This window comes from Ipomoea nil, unplaced genomic scaffold (assembly GCF_001879475.1).
Source record: "Ipomoea nil cultivar Tokyo-kokei standard unplaced genomic scaffold, Asagao_1.1 scaffold3030, whole genome shotgun sequence".
In the NCBI taxonomy this organism is placed as follows: Eukaryota; Viridiplantae; Streptophyta; class Magnoliopsida; order Solanales; family Convolvulaceae; genus Ipomoea; species Ipomoea nil.
Genome location: NW_017619458.1, coordinates 4439104 through 4458761, shown reverse-complemented (window position 1 = coordinate 4458761; position 19658 = coordinate 4439104). Strand labels below are relative to the sequence as shown.

Genomic DNA, 19658 nt, shown 5'->3' with positions numbered 1-19658 from the left:
TATACAATCTGTCTGAACTTCTGCCTTTCCCTTCTTCTCCGGTGATCGGTCTTCTTCCTTCCAATTCATGGCTGCTTCTAGCTCCGGTGACTCCATTCCTGCTTCCGGTGAATCCCTGCCGCCGGCGAAAAATTATAATTTTGCAGCGCATGCTGCGTTTATTAGTTGATTTAGGCAATTTCCTTTTTTTTTTTTTTTTCCAGTTTTTATTCGAATTCTTGATGTTGTTGATTTGTGTTCCAGAGGCAGTTCAAGTTATGGTCTCATCTTTAGCTGATGACTCTCCCTCGGTCAGAGAAGCCTCCATGTCTGCTCTCAAGGATATTACTTCCTTGTATACCTCTATCTCTCTCTCTCTCTCTCTCTCTCCATTTATGTGTCTGTGTATTGTCTCAAGAAGTGTATTTATACGTGTGATTTTGCTTCAGATTTGAATTTTGCATACATTTAATTCTTGGCCGTTGCTCATCTGTATCAATGCATATATATATATGTATGATATGATGTATGGTGTTCTGTGTGTATGCAAATTTATGTGTTAATGCAAGTTTTGAAGACCTTATTATTATTATTATTATTATTATTATTATTATTATTATTAAAGATGAAGGGCTTTGTGTTTCTTTTAGGAACCCACTTCTGGTTCTTGATTGCTGCCTAACTGTTTCTAGAGGTGGACGCCGGGTACTGTTAATCAGTTTTGATTTTTGGTTCCCTGAACCATAATATACTATTTGCACAATTCTGCATATTACTCAAAGTTGTGAAGTATAATTTTTGGTTTCTTTTTGGGAATCTAGAGGTTTGGGAATATAGCTGGTTTATTTCAAGTAATATCCGTGGCAATTCGTGCCTTGGATAAGGGGGATGTAGATCCTGCTTTCATGATGAAGCTTGCCAAGATTGCAACAGCTGAGGTCATTTCAACAAAGGTATCCCTAACTCCAATCTTTTATGGCCATCAGGTTATTTTCATGAGTTACAATTAGCTCAGTTAAGTTTGATCTTTAGATTGGCATTGATGTTGTGCCAAGAATGTTAGTCAAGCAATAAATTTCCAATTTGAGAGGGTAATACCATCATCTTCCAACCCTCCATTTTATCTCATAGGAATTGAATGCTGATTGGCAAAGAGCTGCTGCTGGTGTCCTCGTATCAGTTGGTTCACATCTTCCTGATCTAGTAAGTTGTTTATCTCAAGGTCTCTGTGCTTGCTGGATGTGGTACTGTCTCTTTTACCAGTTCTTATCCTAGATTTACCCTTCTTTTGCTTTTCTCCTTTATGGAATGGGAATGCTATACATATTTCATTGGCATTCTTCTCAATCTTTCTTTTGTTTGCCTTGATTCTTCTTGTTTATTATTCTTCTTGTTTATTATTGCTTCCAGGTTTCAAAACAGGATGTTTTCTTGACTATTGTTTTCTGATGATTTTTTGTGACTAAAATCATTTTTTGCTGTTTCCTCATTTGTCCACTGCAGATGATGGAAGAAATATTTCTCCATTTCTCTGGTTCAAATTCAGCTCTACCTGCAATGGTTCAAATACTTGCAGACTATGCATCATCTGATGGTCAGTTGTTGTTACTGACACTTCAGTTTCCTGTTATTTCCTGGACTTTTGTTTTTGTTTTTTTCTTTGCATTTTTTTTGGGGGGATGGGGGGGGGGGGGGGGGGTGGTTCTGTGGCATTCTGTGTAACTTGGACTGTTTGACTATACTAGCTGATGCCATTTATATTTCTTTTGAAGCTTTGCAGTTTACTCCACGATTAAAAGGTGTTCTTGCACGAGTCGTACCCATTCTTGGGAATGTGAGAGAAATATACAGGCCAATCTTTGCAAATGGTAGTTTTTTACATCTTTGCATCTTTGCACAATTGCACAGGTTGTACCCATTATTGGGAATGTGAAAGACATATGCCTCCATTCTTGCATGAGTTGCTTTTTACCTCATTTTATTGAACTGATCTTTTGCAACAGACAATCTTAGTTGATCTCTACAAGTTTTGTTCACTATACAAAGACCTACTTCTTTAGTTCCTAATCTTAAAGCCATGGTTTGGAACTTGAAATAATGAAATGGGATGCTATTGAAATGTCTAAGATGATTAATTTGAACAAAAATATTGCTTACCATTGTGGTTGGATAATGATGTTGAATGTCAAAGATCGTTAATTGCAGTTCAATTTTCATGTATGCATTGGTGCACAGCCCACACTTTTTTCAGTTTAAATGACTTTAGATGTTAACCTTTTCCCAGCATTTAAATGTTGGTGTCAGGCCTGCTGGCAGTATAGCGTGGATTTCTCACTGTCTACAATCCTAGATACCGATGTCGTGTGAGACTAATATGCTTTTGTTGGTTACTTTTGACTTAGCGTATAATGTAATGCATACTTCTGTTTTAATACAAATGCTTCAATATTGCAGATCTTTTCTTAACTCTGCCTTTGAGCTCCTACTAAGAGTCTGGGCAATGTCACGGGATCTTAAGGTTTTCACGATCTATTCTTTCCTTTTCTGTATAATGACTTACCTTCTCTTTATTGATTTATATTTATTTGGGGGTTAATTATCAACAAGTCTTTGGATCATGAGATAGTCTCCTTCTTGGCTCTTATACATGGCGGGTAGGGCTGGGACATTATGTGCAAGTTAAGAATGCCTTGAAATCTTGGAATTGGGATGTGAACATCTCATATTCACTCTTCACCCCATGGAAACTATTAATGTTGATAAAATTAGTGGCAAAAATAGACTTCTGCTACTCTTGCAATCCACTAAGACAACTCTGTTCAATGAGTAATAATAGCCTGCTCCACTATATAAATTTTTTGGCCAAGTAATGAATTTATTCACAAAATAATGGCAACAAGTTGTATTTACATGAGATCTACACAGATTCAGATTTGTGCCAGATCGGGAATTCCACTGGCACTTCAATAACATCTATAGACATTTCTTCTCTACAAAAGAAAAGGGTCCTCAGATATTTATTCTTTACACTATGCAGTATGCACACAGATAGCCTGTCCTGAAAAGCTTCTCTCTTTGTCTTCCTGTATTAGCCATTTAAGACATAATATTAATATAGGAAGGTTCATTGCCTCAACTGATGATTCAAGTTTTGCTTCCTTATACTTTTCTATACTTTTGCAGGTTCGCTTGTCTGCTGTGGAAGCTTTAGGTCAGATGGTTGGTCTTATTACACGAACACAGTTAAAAGCGGCTTTACCGAGACTTGTTCCAACTATATTGGAACTGTAAGGCATATCTTTATTATAATGATCTCTTGGATTTTCTCTTTTATAGTGCCATAATAATAAGTACATATAAGATTTGTGGTATTTTGTTCTGATTACATAATTTTTTTGGGTCAGAAAAGGAATAGCTCATCTATGTTTGGAGAATGGGTGCTCTTGCCCATTAAAAAATCAATCTATTATTAGATAATCTAATTTTTCCCTCACTCATTAGACAAAGTTGCCCCCATTCATAAGAACAAATTTTCTCTAAAAGACCAAATTTTGTGCAAGTTAAAACCTAATTTGTGCTGGTCCAAGTAAAACCCCAGTTTCCTTTCTATTTCCTTTTTATCATTTTTCACTAGTCCTTTTGTTTTGTTTTGTTTTCATAGTTTCTATAATTTTTTTCACTAATCCTTTTGTTTTTGATTTTTAATGTTTGTTTTGTTTTGTTTTATTGGTTTTTTGTTGTTGGTAGTTTTCCACTTACTTTTTGGACTTTTCTTATCAGACTATTTGTTAATGTATTTATGAACTCAAAAATCTTATGAAATTGATTGATGGAATTGGAAATATATATATTCTTAAATTGACAATTTGAAGCCCTAATTTAAGTTGCACTAACCTAATATCAATGGCAATTATAATTAAATTTGATCCTTTTTTATTTGTATTTTTTTTAAATATAAAAATAGAAATAATTTTTTTTTTATATTAATATATTATCATGCCATCATTGCCCCCGCTCCCATCCAAAATTTCTTGATCTGCCACTGCAGACAAGCACATCACCTAGTCTCACTGAGTTTGTTCTGTTGACCATCTCTTTTAGGTATAAGAGAGAACAAGATGCTGCATTCGTCGCCACCTGTAGTCTTCACAGTTTGTTAAATGCCTCGTTACTCTCTAACAATGGGCCTCCCTTGCTTGATTTTGAGGTAGGAAGCATTAGTCTTTTAGCCATCCTTTATAGTGTGGTTTTTAATTTCAATGCTTAGATCAGTGGTTTCTTGCTTAGCACTACAATACAAACTGATTCCTTCTTAATATCATTTTTCTTTGTGCTAATTATATTGTAAAAATAATGAAAAATAATGAATTTAGTTCATTACAAGTTATATTATATACTTTGCAAGTTTGCATTAATCATAAAATTCAAATTCTGTATATTGAATGACAGCATAAAGTTCATTGCACACAAGTGAAACAGCTAGTGTTTAGAAGTTAAAGTGCTACTTTTTTGGCATTTCAAGGCATAGCAATCACATGATTCTTAGTTTTGTTATGCTGCCATCCAGAAAATGAGATGGGAGCTCATGTCACAGGATATCCTATAGTCTAGGGAGCAGGGATAAAGTGAACATGGGGATGGTTTAGTGTATGCTGCATAGGTCTGCCTACAGACAGCACTCTCCAACTTAACAACTAAGCCTTAGTCCAACCTAATTCTGGTAATATATATGGATTATATCTCTCTGTTACATTCTAATTAGTGCTAAATCAATTTGAGTTCTTGAGCTAGCATATCTTCAATTCAAGTAAAGGTCAGCCTACATCTTCCTTTCCTATGAGAGAGAATAGATTAAGATAATTTGAGCATGTTCAGCGGAAACCTATCACTTTCCTTTGAGAGAGAATATATTAAGATGGTATGAACATGTTCAACATAGACCTTTGACATATGGATGCCAGGTTAAGATGGTAACATAGTAGTAGCAGGATCTATGCAAGTGAGGGAAGGCCACACTTATATGGTAGTGCAAGGGGTTATGCCTCCAACTAGTTCTAGAGATAGCTGAATGGAGAATAAAATCCATATTGCCAATCCAGACTTGTTTGGGATTAGGCTTTGTTGAATTGAATATCTTTCTCAGTCTTTCATTTGGGAGGAGGGGGCCAGATGTATCTAAGCCCTTGATTGATTTTATTTTTCTATAGATTTGAGTGTGTACATTTCTATTTCGAAGCATCAGTGAGTGATCTGTGCTTTTGTAACTACTGCATCTTATGCTATGTGATCTAAGGTTTTGCTATTTATGTATTTTATTTATTTATTTATTTTATTTATTTTTCAAACATTTACACACATGAGCTACACATTATTCTAAAGGAAGCTACTTCACCCATTCCAAATGCAGGACCTCACTGTTGTTTTGTCAACTCTGCTACTCGTTTGCAGCAATAATGACAAAAAGGAACATTCAGATTTTCCAGTGGGCCTGAAGGTTTATATTTGTTTGAAATGATGAATGCATTGTTATCTTATCTTTGTATTTGTATTTTGTTTTGTATGAGTATAAACAACTCTTAAATATCTATTTGACAGTGAAATTGGGAAACTTATGCAGGGATGTAGGGAGTATTCCTTAACCTTAGCTACACCTTTAATGAATTTTGGTAACGGATTCACTGCTAGACATTTTCTATCTGTTTCTTTTGGGAGTGAAAATGATTTTATTGATGATGAAGAGGCAGAGTAGATGGCTGTAGATTTCTAGATGGTAAAAGTGAAATTGAGACAGGAATGAAGAAAGAAGCCTATTCCAGTTGATGCATTAAGCTTACTCTGAGGGAGAACATTGGCAAATAATAATTTTCACAAACTTATTATGTTCTTTTAGCTTCTTTAAGAGTCTTGAATTTTCTATAGATCAGTCTAGCTATTTTTTCAGGTTGAGTTAGGTTTTGCATTCTTTGTCCTCTCACTGCTGGCTCATGATGTAGCATGCTGTCCCTATTCTGTTATCCATTTGATAAAAATTTCTCTTTCCCTTTAATTCACAGTATGTTTGATTTATGAACCTTTTTTTGGGGGAGGGTTCTGTGTGGAGTTTTCTAATTGATAGCTGATTTGTTCTTTCATTTATTTATTTGTTTTTTTTTTGGTGAAGGACAGACTTATAATGAAGTTCAGCATTGCTTTCTAACAGTTGGTTCGGTGTACCCTGAGGATTTGTTTGTGTTCCTTCTCAATGTAGGTTCTGTTCCATACTTGAATTAGTTTGTGGATCTAGTTACTAAAATTTTATGGCCACAATATATCCTAAAAAAAGAGAAAAACTATTGTTTACAACCAATGTTTAGAAGGTGAATACATAAGGTGAGGTGTTTTTCTTAGATCCCTTGCTGGGATGTAACCCCACAAATATATTTATATACTTTTTGCATGTTTATTGCCTACCTCAACTGCCATACCAAGTGACTTTCTTCTTTAGTCTATGTATTTGCTTTTGTGATTTTCACGTCTTTCTACCATCTACTTCTCTCATACCTTTAGTAGACAATAGAGTGGAGTCATGCACATGAAAAGCCATGCAACTGACATAGACCGAGGTCAAGATGAAGAAGAAAAGATTAATACCTGATGCCTCAATATGTATTGAAAACTGAACCATTGAGGATACAAATTCATATCTATGCTGTAGTTCCCATTTTTTTTTTCCAAAGTTTGTGAGGAAAGGTGTTGCCTCAATACATTAGGAAACTTGTGTCCCCCTCAAATGGTGCAGGATGGTTTGGGGTACTTCGACTCAGGACTTGCCTTTATAACACTTCTCCAATTTTCTGCTTTTCATTTGTGCATTGTTTTCAGTATAGTAAAGTAGTAAACAAGTTACTAGTTTTGTTTTGTTTTGAGTTTGTTAGTTTACACATTGATCATTGACCTGCAGTTAACACAAATTTTTGCTTGCCACCACCAGAAATGCAGGTTGAAAGAAGAACCATTCACTTTTGGTTCCCTTTGTGTTTTAAAGCATCTATTGCCCAGGTTTGTTTTTTCTTTTTTTTTTTTTTGCTGAGATAATCTTTCTGTCACTTATACACATGCGCATATTGATGATCGTCTTCTAACTTTGTCATAATTTCCTTACAAGATTGGCCGAGTCCTGGCATAATAAACGGCCTATCTTAATTGAATCAGTGAAGCTGTTAATAGATGAACACAATTTAGGGGTTCGTAAAGCTCTTGCAGAGGTACTCTATGACTTGGAACATTCATGTATTATCTATTTCTAGATTTCTAGAATTATAAATGGGATTCATTTCATGATTCCATAGTGACATTGTGATTAATTACACTAAAAAAAAATCCAGAGTGATATTATATTTCTGTTGTTGCAGTTAATTGTTGTTATGGCTTCCCACTGTTACTTGGTTGGTTCCTCTGGGGAGTTGTTCATTGAATATCTTGTACGCCATTGTGCAATGCCAGATCTGGAGAATGTTGAACTTGAAAGTTCTAGGGAATCATCTAGGTTTACTGGCAATTATTACCCCTTTGTATATAGAAAATTGGAGGTTGGCACCAATCCTCTAATGCATGGATGAATTTCATGATTATTAGTGTGCTTTGTTGTAATACTTTTGAAATGATTGCAAATTCATTTTTATACATAGTTGGATTGTTGCATTATGTCTCCATCTTTGCAAAATTCCTTGTTTTGTGCATATGTCTTTTATTGCTAAATCTTTCCATTCAACTCAGTTCAAGGCCGGAGCTGTCACTACAACAGAACTAAGGGGTGTCTGTGAAAAGGGTCTTCTTCTAATAACTGTTACTGTTCCTGAAATGGAGGTATATTATTGCTTCTCTTCCCCTCCTTTTTCTGTGTGAGGTTAGACCGTTAGAGGCACGTTGGATTTATGTGTAATAATAATTATTATTTTTTTTGTTTCAGATTTCTATTTTTATTTGTTTCTGTTTTGCAAAGTAGTATCTTGTGCAGCTTTGCTTATATTAGTTGGTGGAGGTTTTAATAACTGAATTGTTATATGATAATTGCAGCATGTTCTCTGGCCATTTCTATTGAAAATGATTATACCGCGAGTTTACACTGGTGCAGTGGCAACAGTAAGATACATCTCTAGTGTTCATGAGAACTTCCTACTACTATGAGGAACTATTTGTGGAAACAAAATTTCTAAGCATTCCTTTTTTGCCTTGTTCTAGATTTTCAAACACTTCCTCTTGAATAAAGTATTCCCTGAATTTGGTTCATTTTATGTTGTTGCAGTCACAGTTTTTCATCTAAAACCAGACAATTTCATGCTTTCTGTTTATACTTTATAACTTGGAATGAAAGAGATTTAAAAAAAAATCACAAATGAAAAAAAAAAAAAGAAAAATGGAGAAAATGGATAGAGCTTTGTTTTTATTTATTTACACCCAAGACTTACTAAATAGTCTTTTACAGGTCTGCCGATGCATCTCAGAGTTGTGCCGGCGCAGATCCTCTGAAAGTAACGCGATGCTTTCGGAGTGTAAGGCTCGCACTGATATTCCAAAACCTGAGGCAAGAATCTCTCTCATCAATGTACAATTGTACACGGCAGTATCATGCATTTGTGCCCATAGTTTTGTGAATTGAATTATGACTTGGATCTCTTTTAGGAACTTTTTGCTCGCTTAGTGGTACTTCTGCATAATCCTCTGGCAAGAGAGCACTTGGTAACTCAAATCTTGAGTGTAAGTCTATTTCAAGGCCCGGTTTTTTATGATAACTACATAAGTTATTAATTTTATCAGAATCTGGGAATTTATATTTGATTGTTGCTTTTGGATCAATTAGGAGAAGTATATAGATTTATAGATGCTTGATTACTTGTTAGGTTTGTTTTAGTGAAGCTCTACCTTCAGGGGTAAATGAAATTTTTAGCTACACTGAACTTTGAAATATTAGTTTGTGTTAGAAAGATCCTCATCTGCATAATTACTTCCCTGCTCCTATAGCTCATTGTTCCTCTATATTCTTGAGGGGTAATATGTGATCAGAATTTCCCAAATCAAGAATTCAAGACCTAACAGTAGGAAAGATTGGAAAGCTATGTGATTACATAATTAGGAAAACTTTCTAATCCAATAATAGGGAAAACAACTAATTTTTTAACAACTCCTCTCTCCTTTATCTTTTATTTTTTATTTTTACCTTGGTCATCCTGGAGGGATGATTCTATGCTTTTCATTTCACGCACCCAGGAATTCACTGTCAAGGATGGTGTTACCCTCAAATTTTTTCTTAGTCAATTCTGCTTTTAAGTTTCAGTACTTATTTTCCTGAATTGATTGATGCGCTTTGTTTAACAAGAAATATTTACTGCTTAATGTTTTCCTATTTCTATTCACAGGTCCTGTGGTACCTAGCACCTCTCTTTCCCAAGAACATTAACTCCTTTTGGCAAGATGAGGTATAAAGTTTCTACAAGGTGCTATATAAGAGGCTTATTTTTAAACAGGCATCTATGTATTCTATGCAAGTGGGTTATATAATTTGTTAACTATAAAACCCTAATCCTAGTAGTTAAAGAGTTTGCAATCCTAATGCTAATAGTATAAGAGTTAGTGATAGCTCAGGCACGTGCACCCTCATCCCTATGTATTTAAATAAGATATTCTACGTACCTTTTATATAAACAACGGAAATAAGTGGGTGATTCAATTCTGTAGTTCCTGTCACTAACTCTTAGAATACTAGTTGCATACCAAAAAAAGAACTCTTAGAATACGAGTGTTAGGATCTTATATTCAACATAATTGATGGTCTTTTCAAGATATTATTGACAGTCTAATGGTGAAGAAAAATCATAATAGTTAAAGAAACATCTGAAACAATTATGTATTTATGTGGTTAGGTTGCATAGTTATTGATTGCTTGCTAATCGGCAAATCCTGAACTTTTCCATTTTTGAATGTCATGCATCTATTGTCTTCATGGCTGATGCTTTTTTTTTTTTTTTAATTTATTTACATCACTAATATTCTGTTATGGCTCTATTATTACCTATCTCTGACTTCTGGTTTGGCTTCTCTTGTTTGATTCCTGAATACAGTTAAATAGTTTAATTCTTGTCCTAATTGGTTGTCTTGTTTGATAAGCTCTAGATTCCAAAGATGAAAGCATATGTGAGTGACACTGAAGACCTAAAGCAGGATCCTTTATATCAAGAATCTTGGGATGACATGATTATCAGTGTAAACTTCTGTATTTTTATTCATTTGAGAAGTTAGTTTATTATTATTTGATTATTTCCTGATGACTTTGTGCTCTTGGTTCACAGTTTCTTGCCGAATCTCTGGATGTGATTCAGAATGTTGATTGGGTGCTATTGCTTGGAAATACATTTGCAAGGCAATATGAACTTTATAAATCTGATAATGAGCACTCTGCATTGCTTCATCGGTAATAAATTGATTTCTATTCTTTGCCTGATATATTTTTGTTAAAAGCTAGAAAGGGTTCTTGTATATACATCTAACTTCAAGTTACAAGTCTATATATAGGTCTACAAGAGTAAACACTAATAAATAAAGAAACTACTCATCTCTCCAAGGCTTTAATTACTAAGGCTTGTGAGCTGCCCATTTAATTACTAAGGTTAGTGAGCTGCCCAAGACTTTTAATATTCCAACACTCCCCCTCAAGCTGGAGCATATAAATCAAAAGCTCCCAGCTTGCTACAAATGTATTCAATCCTAGGTCCACGGAGAGATTTGGTGAGAACATCAGCAAGTTGATCATTTGACCCAACAAATGTGGTAACAATGTCTCCGGATGCGACCTTCTCTCGTATAAAGTGGCAATCAACCTCAATATGTTTAGTCCTTTCATGGTAGACAGGATTAGACGCAATGTGGAGCGCTGCTTGATTATCACAAATTAATTTCATAGGACCATGCTTATAGAAATTGAGTTCTGTAAGAAGTTGTTTAACCCAAATTAGCTCACATATTCCAAGTGCCATTGCTCAGTATTCAACTTCTGCGCTTGAGCGTGCAACCACATCTTGTTTCTTACTTTTCCAAGAGACAAGATTACCTCCAAATAGAATACAATATCCTGATGTTGATCTCCTATCCCAAGGACATCCAGCCCAATCTGCATCTGTATAGCCAACAATTTCTGTATGTCCATGATCTTTATAGAGCAACCCTGTACCTGGAGACCTTTTCACATATCTCAATATTCTGACGGCTGCATCCCAATGACTTTGACATGGCTCTTGCAAAAATTGGCTAACTACACTAACAGCAAAGGAGATGTCTGGTCGAGTGATAGTCAAGTACAATAGCTTGCCAACTAATCTCCGATACTTACTTGGATTGGATAGGAGCTCCCCCTGTCTTGGAAGAAGTTTGACATTTGGATCCATGGGTGTGTCAACTGGTTTGCAATTTGTCATTCTTGTTTCTTCAAGAATATCCAAAACATATTTTCGTTGAGACACATAGATACCTTGTTTGGATTGAGCAACTTCAATACCAAGAAAATACTTCAATTTTCCAAGATCCTTTGTCTCGAAATGTTGAAACAAATGTTTCTTAAGCTGATTTATTCCTTCACTATCATTCCCTGTAATGACAATATCATCAACATAAACCACAAGATATATACTTTTTCCAAGTAGATGTTTATAGAAAACAGAATGGTCAGCCTTGCTTTGAATCATGCCAAATTGTTGGATCACATCTCTAAATCTCCCAAACCAGGCACGTGGAGATTGCTTCAACCCATAGAGAGAGCGCTTAAGACGACAAACAAGATTAGCTCCTGTCTTAGCCACAAATCCAGGTGGCTGCTCCATATACACTTCTTCATTCAGATCCCCATGTAAGAAGGCATTCTTTATATCCAACTGATACAGTGGCCAGTGATGGTTGGCTGCCATTGAGAGTAAGAGGCGGATAGAAGTGATCTTGGCCACCGGTGAGAAGGTATCCGTGTAGTCAATGCCAAAAACCTATGTGTATCCTTTAGCCACAAGTCGAGCTTTGAGTCTATCAACTTGTCCATCTGGACCAACCTTCACATTATACACCCATCTACAACCAACCACAGTTTTACCAGGAGGTAAAGGTACTAACTCCCAAGTCCTGGAAGAATGTAGTGCTTTCATTTCATCAACCATTGCTTGAGTCCACCCTGGATTAGTTAATGCCTCCTTGACATTGTTTGGAACAAAAGCAGTTGACAAACTAGCAATGAAGGCACAATATGATGGAGACAGACGTTTTTGTGAAAGGAAATTATAGATAGGGTAAGGATTTCGAGTGGATCTTTTACCTACCCGACTGGCAATGGGAGAGTCTGTCGTGGTGTTTTGTGCAGCATCATTGGGTAACAATGATGTAGAACATGACTCGACTGGATGTCTATCCTCTTGGGAATCTTGACGATTGCGTCGTTGGTAGGTGTACAACAACGGTGGAATATGTCCTTCCTCTTGAATGGTTGGTGTTGGAATAGTTCTTTCAGGAATAGGTATGGTCCTTTCAGGAACAGTGGGAGATATAGGTTCTGAGAAAGTAGGAACAAGGAGAATTTCTGTGATTTCAATGGGTTCCCCTAGGAAATTAGACTCAACGGAGGTGGAAGAGAAAAAAGGTGTTGTTTCAAAAAAGGTAACATCGGAAGAGGTATAAAACCGGTGTGTTCTAGGACAGTAACACTTAAAGCAAGTTTTAAGTTTGGGGTTGTTCTGCCTTAGCACTTAAAGCAAGTAACACTTAAGGGTTGTTCTGCCTTAGACGCGAAGGTCTGGCCGAGTTAGGCATGCCGACCCTGTTAAGTTTGGGGACCCGGTGTGGAGGCGAGAATACCCAAGGAAAACACATTTTATTGCCTTGGCCTCAAGTTTATCACGCCCTGGAGAAGTATTATGAACAAAGCTATGGAGAGGTTCCTGTGGACGTAAGATATGAAGAGGAATTTTTCCTTGCAAAACAGAGGAAGGCATCCGATTTATGAGATAGCAAGAGTGAAGTATAGCATGCCCCCAAAAATTCTTAGGTACCTTGTTATGAATAAGCAAAGTACGAGCTGTTTCAACAAGATGCCGAATTTTTCGTTCAGCAACTCCATTCTGTTGAGGAGTTCTAGCACATGATGATTCATGAAGTATTCCATTTGAGGAAAAGAAAGAAGTGAAAGGGTCAGAAAAATATTCTCTTGCATTATCACTGCGTAAGATTTTGAGAGATGCCCCAAATTGATTCACAATTTCATTGTAGAATTTTTGAAACACATCAAATAATTCAAAACGGTTCTTCATTAGAAAAACCCAAGTGCATCGAGAGAAATCATCAATGAAGATAACAAAATATGAGAAACCCAAAGTGGATGAAACTCGACACGGTCCCCAAACATCAGAGTGAACTAAAGAAAATGGGGTATTGACCCTCTTATTCACTCTACTAGGATATGAAGCTCTTGAGTGCTTCCCAAGCTGACATGATTCACACTCTATGGTTTTTAAATTCGACAATCCAGGAACCAGTTGTTTTAATTTATTGAGGTCAGGATGTCCTAAACGACAATTGTTAAAAAGGGGTGAAATAGAAGCCGAGCAAGCTGTTTTGGTATTGGCGGAACATGAAAGATGGTATAGACCTCGTGATTCATATCCTACACCAATTGTCCCTTTTGTTTGACGGTTCTGAATAACCACCGAATCAGAAGAAAAGGTGACAAGGCAATTAAGTGAGTGAGTAAGTTGATTAACTGAAATCAAATTGAAATGGCAACCAGGAATGTAAAAGACATTGGATAAAGACAAAGAATGAATGGTGACTTTTCCAATTCCTATAGCTTTTCCTTTTGATCCATCACCAAATGTGACATCGGGAAGAGAATCTGAGAACTCAATATTAGAGAAAAATGAGAGATTACCAGAAATGTGATCAGTGGCTCCAGAATCAAGAATCCAAGATGAATAAGATTTTAATGCAAGAGCAGTATGAGACAAGTTGGTCCTGGCAACTTTCAGCATGCTGTTTAAACTTTCATGTTTTGCCATAGCTTTCAGAAAAATATGAGAAAATCACCATATAATCGCAGACAAGGGACGAACTGATTTGGAAAATTTTGTCAGAAAAGGGATGATGAACAGTCACCACTGTTCATCGGCTGTAGGTGTTTGAGAGAAATTTCAGGCCCCAAAAAAGAGGCTCTGATACCATGTTAAAAGCTAGAAAGGGTTCTTGTATATACATCTAACTTCAAGTTACAAGTCTATATATAGGTCTACAAGAGTAAACAATAATAAATAAAGAAACTACTCATCTCCCCAAGGCTTTAATTACTAAGGCTTGTGAGCTGCCCATTTAATTACTAAGGCTAGTAAGCTGCCCAAGACTTTTAATATTCCAACAATTTTGTCTGATGGAATGTGGTGTGAAGTAGCCCACTTTGTTTTGGGATGGAGTGAAAATTTTATAGTAAATCCATATGCCAGAAAAGAGTGGATGGTATCTCTTACTTTGCCAAGTTTCCAACTTTCCACTTCCAGTCAAGTAAAATTCCTAGTGTCAGATCTTGCATTTAATACTTGTAATTTACATGTAGGTGAATGGATTGGTGGTGTGATGCTTAGATGTTTTATTATCCTTTTCATTTTAATGTAGGTGCCTTGGCATTTTGCTGCAGAAAGTTCATGATAGAGCTTATGTTCGTGCTAAAATTGATCTGATGTATAGACAAGCCAATATTGCTGTCCCCACAAATAGGCTTGGTTTAGCTAAAGCCATGGGCTTGGTAACTAGTTTTGCATAAATTATCTGTTTTCTACATTGGATGATATTCAGCACTGAAATAAGATTTTTATGGAACTCAGTGTAGCCATTTGCAGTTTTCAAGCTTATGAGTAGCTGGCATACTGTTTCAGGTTGCAGCATCACACTTGGATACAGTTTTAGATAAACTAAAAGGCATTCTAGATAACGTTGGCCAAAGTATCTTACAAAGGTGATGCTTTAGTTGTCTGTTTCCTTAATCTTCCTTTAATTTTGGCTTTCTTAGCATATTGCACATTGATAAGATGCAGCTTTGTTAGCAATTCTTCTGCAGAGTTAATGGTTCTGTATGAACTGAACATTGATCCTCAATTTCTTCTTTAAATTCTCTAATTTTTTCTAAGATATTTTTCCTCTGTAGGAATCCAAGATATTAGCGTTTAAATATATTAGTATTGTACCAATATGAGTAACAGAATTGTTTCTCAGGATGATCTACAAAGTTGAAATTCACATATCCTGTCTGATACTCATTCTTTAAAGGAGTTGAAACAATCATCTTGGAGAGCTATTCATATTTTCTGATGTAAAATAGAATGCGTTGTACTTTTGAGGTTGATTGTCAGCTAAGTTTGCATCCATCATGAGAGTTCATTTTATCAATGATGTTTGTATTGTGACTGATAAATATTTCCAATTCTTTTATATTTCTTGAAGAGTCATTACTCTTAAAAAATAAAAGGAAGCCCTAAGACTCCAAAATCAAGGCCTTTGTACTACTTTTAGTGACCACCAGAAAAAGAGGGTTTCACTCTTATCTGATATTGTATATCATGAAAATTCACAACTTCTCTGGACCTATTTTTTAAAATTAATCTTGATTTTATATTCTTGTTATTGCAGAATTTTTTCTTTTTTCTCAGATAGAGGTAAAATGGAAGAATCTGATGATACCCATGCTGCATTGGCATTGATGTATGGATATGCTGCTAAGTATGCTCCTCCAACAGTTATTGAAGCCAGAATAGATGCACTTGTGGTGTGTATGAGTTTCCTACAGATCTATAATGTCATTAATGTGTATACATGGAAGTGATGTCATCAAGCTTTTTAATGCTCTTTCTCATTAGTTTTGAATATTTTCCTTCAAAAAAAGTACTAATGAATATTTAGAGATATTATTATGCTCGAAAGTTGTCTATGTCAGAAGCACATTTTAGAAATATGAGATAGCCAATCTGGTAAAATGAGTGTGGGCTTTTGAAACTGCAATAAAACCTGACAGGCTGCATATTGAATGTTTGTTTTGGAATATCATGTAAAGATTAAGGTTTTATTTAGACCAATTAATGACAGTTTTTAGATATCTGGTATTCACCTGATTTCACTCAACAAGGTCCTCTTGTCAAACCAAGGACTACTCTATCTATATTCAAACTCATTTACATCTTGTTATTTTCTTTCACTAGCATATTTAAGGTATGTAGATCTCATTATTTTCTGAAGGCTAGGCCTTCTTCTTTATGCGGTCAAAGTGGCTGCAAAGTATCTTCATGTGTTCTCTGTTCATACTCCAATAAGGATCCCTTTTATGTAGAAATCCTACTCTGCTAGTCTGCTCTTCTACTTTTGAGTAGAAAGCCCAAGTCTCCAAATTTGGGCTTCTATTTTCACATTAACTTAGCTTGCATAAATTGTGTTTTTTCTCAACTTTAGTTTATATAGCTGTTTAATAAGCAGCCTTATTTGTTTTTACACAATATGATTGTTGCATTGCTTACAGGGAACTAATATGCTTTCACGACTACTTCATGTACGCCATCCCAGAGCAAAGCAGGCTGTTATCACTGCTATTGATTTACTAGGTTTGCAGAAGCACTTTCATGTTCTCGTGTCTGTTTATTAATGGTTATCTGTGATTGACTGAGCACATTTAGTTTATTCTTTTGTGTAAAATGTAATGAGCGGCCTGAGCTTTATTAAATAAATACATTCATGAACCCATGAACTTGAAAAAAAAGTTGTATCCCACTTCATGCATTCCTTTTATTTTATTTTATTATTTATTTATTTTTATTAAATAAAGCAGTTACTTATACTCTAGGATTAACACAAGGCATTTTGTGAAAATTTTGTATTCTCTCCATAAACATGAGTCCAAAAATATGAAAACTTTCTTGAGTGTGGAAATGGATTTTGATAGGGCACTGAAATTTTTTGATTATTTTAATAACAAAAATGCAGGTCAGGCTGTAATCGGTGCATCTGAAAGTGGTATATCATTCCCACTAAAAAGAAGAGACCTATTACTTGACTATATATTAACTTTAATGGGCCGAGACGAGGAAGAAGGATTTTCTGATTCTAACATTGAGCTCTTGCACACCCAGGTTTGTGTATTGTATATTTGTATTGGATTTTGGACAATATGATTCTGTAACATCTTTATTTTATTTTTGTTGAGAAATAATTTCTGTTCCATCTTTATCCAATTCTCTAAACTAAATCCTTTCTCTCCTTGCCTTTGTCACAAAAAAATTGGGAATGTGGAAATTTTGGTGCAGTCCCTTGCTTTAAGCGCCTGCACTACGCTAGTTTCTGTGGAGCCAAAACTGACTACTGAAACAAGAAATCTTATTATGAAGGTGCGAACCAGTGGAAATTCTATGTGAAAATGTTGCTTGCTTAATTTTTATGATGGACAACATAGTGCTGAAGATAAGAGTCAAAATATTTTTTCATTTGACAGGCCACTATTGGATTTTTTGGTCTTCCAAATGATCCTTCTGATGTTATTAATCCCCTTATAGACAATCTCATTACTCTTCTATGCACGATACTGGTCACAAGGTACTTTACTCTGTTGCTTGTTTGCTTTATATTAGTAGATATTTAAGGTTGACTTCTTTCCAAAAGGTGGTTGTTTTAGTAGACTTTTAAGATCAGGTAAACTATAAGTAAACTGTGAGTCATATAGCATATCTTTGTGCCTGTGATATTATGTAACAACTGTAAATTAGTGAAGTATATATCTTATGTGCTCTAAGCTTATTTGATTATCATTTCCAATATAGTGGAGAAGATGGCAGGAGTCGAGCAGAGCAGCTGTTGCATATTCTGAGAAATATTGATCCATTTGTTTCCTCTTCTTTGGAGTACCAAAGAAAAAGAGGGTGTCTAGCAGCTCATGAGCTGCTCATCAAGTTTCGGGCAATTTGTGTCAATGGATACTGTGCACTGGGCTGTCAGGGTAGTTGCAGTCATAGCAAACAAATTGACCATGCTGCTAATCGCAATCTCTCCAATTTACCATGTAATTCTCTCTTCTTAGTTATTCCCCTCATGCTACTAATCCAACTTTTATGTGTTAACACTTTTTTGTTTAATTGATAGCTGCATTTTTTTTACCAAGTCGTGATGCTTTGTCATTGGGAGAGCGAATAATGGTGTATCTGCCTCGCTGCATAGATACAAATTATGAAGTTAGGAAAGTCTCTGTTCAGGCAAGTTTGCACAGTTTTTACTGGGATGAAGTCTTCAAATGGAATTTCAATTGAAATTGCTGTTAGTGTATTGAATCAAAAGGGATATTTTTCATATTTTCATGTTGTCCCTGGATGTCGCGTATAAAAGATCACATGTTTTCTCCTTGCAGATTCTAAATCTATTTTTCAATATATCGTTCTCCCTACCTAAGCCCATAAATTCTAGTCTTGGAATCGATATAGAGCTGTCTTACATTGCTTTGTCATCCCTTGAGGATGTTGTGGCTATCTTAAGAAGTGTAAGTTCTTCTAGAATTCTCTCCCTTCTTAATCACTGATATGAAGCGATAAAATGGTTCCACAACATTCTTAATTTGCTACTTGTATAATCAAAGTAATTTCTTCTTTTCTGAATTTAATTTTATATTGCCAGGATGCTTCAATAGACCCATCAGAGGTGTTCAACCGGGTTGTTTCATCTGTTTGTACCTTGCTGAATAAGGATGAGGTTTGACAGTGTTGAAAGTTTGTTTGGTTTTTTTTTTTTTTTTTTTGAATAATCTGCAATATCATGTCTTGTACAGCTTGTTGCTGCTCTACATGGTTGCTCTGGAGCTATATGTGACAAGATCAAGCAGTCTGCTGAAGGTGCTATTCAAGCAGTGGTTGAGTTTGTTACAAACAGGGGAAATGAGTTGAATGAGATTGAAGTTTCAAGGTCCTCTATTAAATGGACTTAATTATGGATTTCATGTAGATAGGGTGGATAGGATTTATTTATTTATTTTGGGTATTTATTCTTCAACCAAGCTTGATTTTGTTGTTGTTGTTGTTGTTTTTTTTTTTTTTTTTTTGGCATATACATGCATATACAACAGGACATCGCAATCATTGCTCACTGCTGTGGTTCATGTAACAGAGAAGTATTTACGTCAGGAAACTCTTGGAGCTGTATCCTCATCTCTGCAATGTCTATTTTAACTATAATTACCATCGTATTATCTGTTTTCATTTGTTAAAGCTTGTTGGAAGATGTTTTCACATTTTTGCCTAGAATTTTCTTATGTGTGACTTCTTTAACTGTTGAAAGATATGTTCTGTAGCTGAAAACACAACCTCAAAAGTTGTGTTCACTGAAGTATTAGCTGCTGCAGGACGAGATATGGTGACAAAAGATATACACAGACTGCGTGGTGGTTGGCCAATACAGGATGCTTTCCATGTGAGCATATTAATTGATCATTTGCTGGTGTTTACTGAAGAAATTCTGAAAATTCTTGCATTAAACTAATGGATATTACAATAGCATATATACAACCTACTCTAGTAATTAGTTCTTTCCTTAAAATCTGGTAATTGAAAATCAAGAAACTGATTCATAGGAGATACTGAAAATCACCCTCAATCTCTCTATTATTC

General features: G+C 35.5%; 1 protein-coding gene across 3 annotated transcripts in view; it reads left to right on the top strand.

Annotated features, from left to right (window-relative positions):
• LOC109163626 (protein SHOOT GRAVITROPISM 6) overlaps positions 1–19658 on the top strand; it is a 30235-nt gene continuing 10577 nt past the window's right edge. The window contains exons 1-37 of one of the 3 annotated variants that reach the window (XM_019312359.1): positions 1–107; positions 244–334; positions 630–684; positions 801–932; positions 1111–1182; positions 1483–1573; positions 1752–1847; positions 2264–2342; positions 2434–2497; positions 3163–3266; positions 4081–4186; positions 5387–5473; positions 6145–6222; positions 6950–7017; positions 7124–7223; positions 7371–7547; positions 7735–7824; positions 8035–8100; positions 8444–8542; positions 8641–8715; positions 9375–9434; positions 10129–10218; positions 10305–10426; positions 14647–14776; positions 14907–14986; positions 15658–15793; positions 16538–16619; positions 16999–17144; positions 17319–17399; positions 17504–17604; positions 17829–18067; positions 18148–18257; positions 18410–18538; positions 18673–18747; positions 18824–18957; positions 19118–19190; positions 19330–19461. In XM_019312359.1, coding sequence (XP_019167904.1) covers positions 68–107; positions 244–334; positions 630–684; positions 801–932; positions 1111–1182; positions 1483–1573; positions 1752–1847; positions 2264–2342; positions 2434–2497; positions 3163–3266; positions 4081–4186; positions 5387–5473; positions 6145–6222; positions 6950–7017; positions 7124–7223; positions 7371–7547; positions 7735–7824; positions 8035–8100; positions 8444–8542; positions 8641–8715; positions 9375–9434; positions 10129–10218; positions 10305–10426; positions 14647–14776; positions 14907–14986; positions 15658–15793; positions 16538–16619; positions 16999–17144; positions 17319–17399; positions 17504–17604; positions 17829–18067; positions 18148–18257; positions 18410–18538; positions 18673–18747; positions 18824–18957; positions 19118–19190; positions 19330–19461 — 3690 coding nt within the window. In that variant the 5' untranslated portion in view covers positions 1–67. Of the gene's footprint in view, positions 108–243; positions 335–629; positions 685–800; positions 933–1110; positions 1183–1482; positions 1574–1751; positions 1848–2263; positions 2343–2433; positions 2498–3162; positions 3267–4080; positions 4187–5386; positions 5474–6144; positions 6223–6949; positions 7018–7123; positions 7224–7370; positions 7548–7734; positions 7825–8034; positions 8101–8443; positions 8543–8640; positions 8716–9374; positions 9435–10128; positions 10219–10304; positions 10427–14646; positions 14777–14906; positions 14987–15657; positions 15794–16537; positions 16620–16998; positions 17145–17318; positions 17400–17503; positions 17605–17828; positions 18068–18147; positions 18258–18409; positions 18539–18672; positions 18748–18823; positions 18958–19117; positions 19191–19329; positions 19462–19658 lie in introns of those variants that run through there. The other 2 variants (XM_019312361.1, XM_019312362.1) reach the window with 2 other exon arrangements.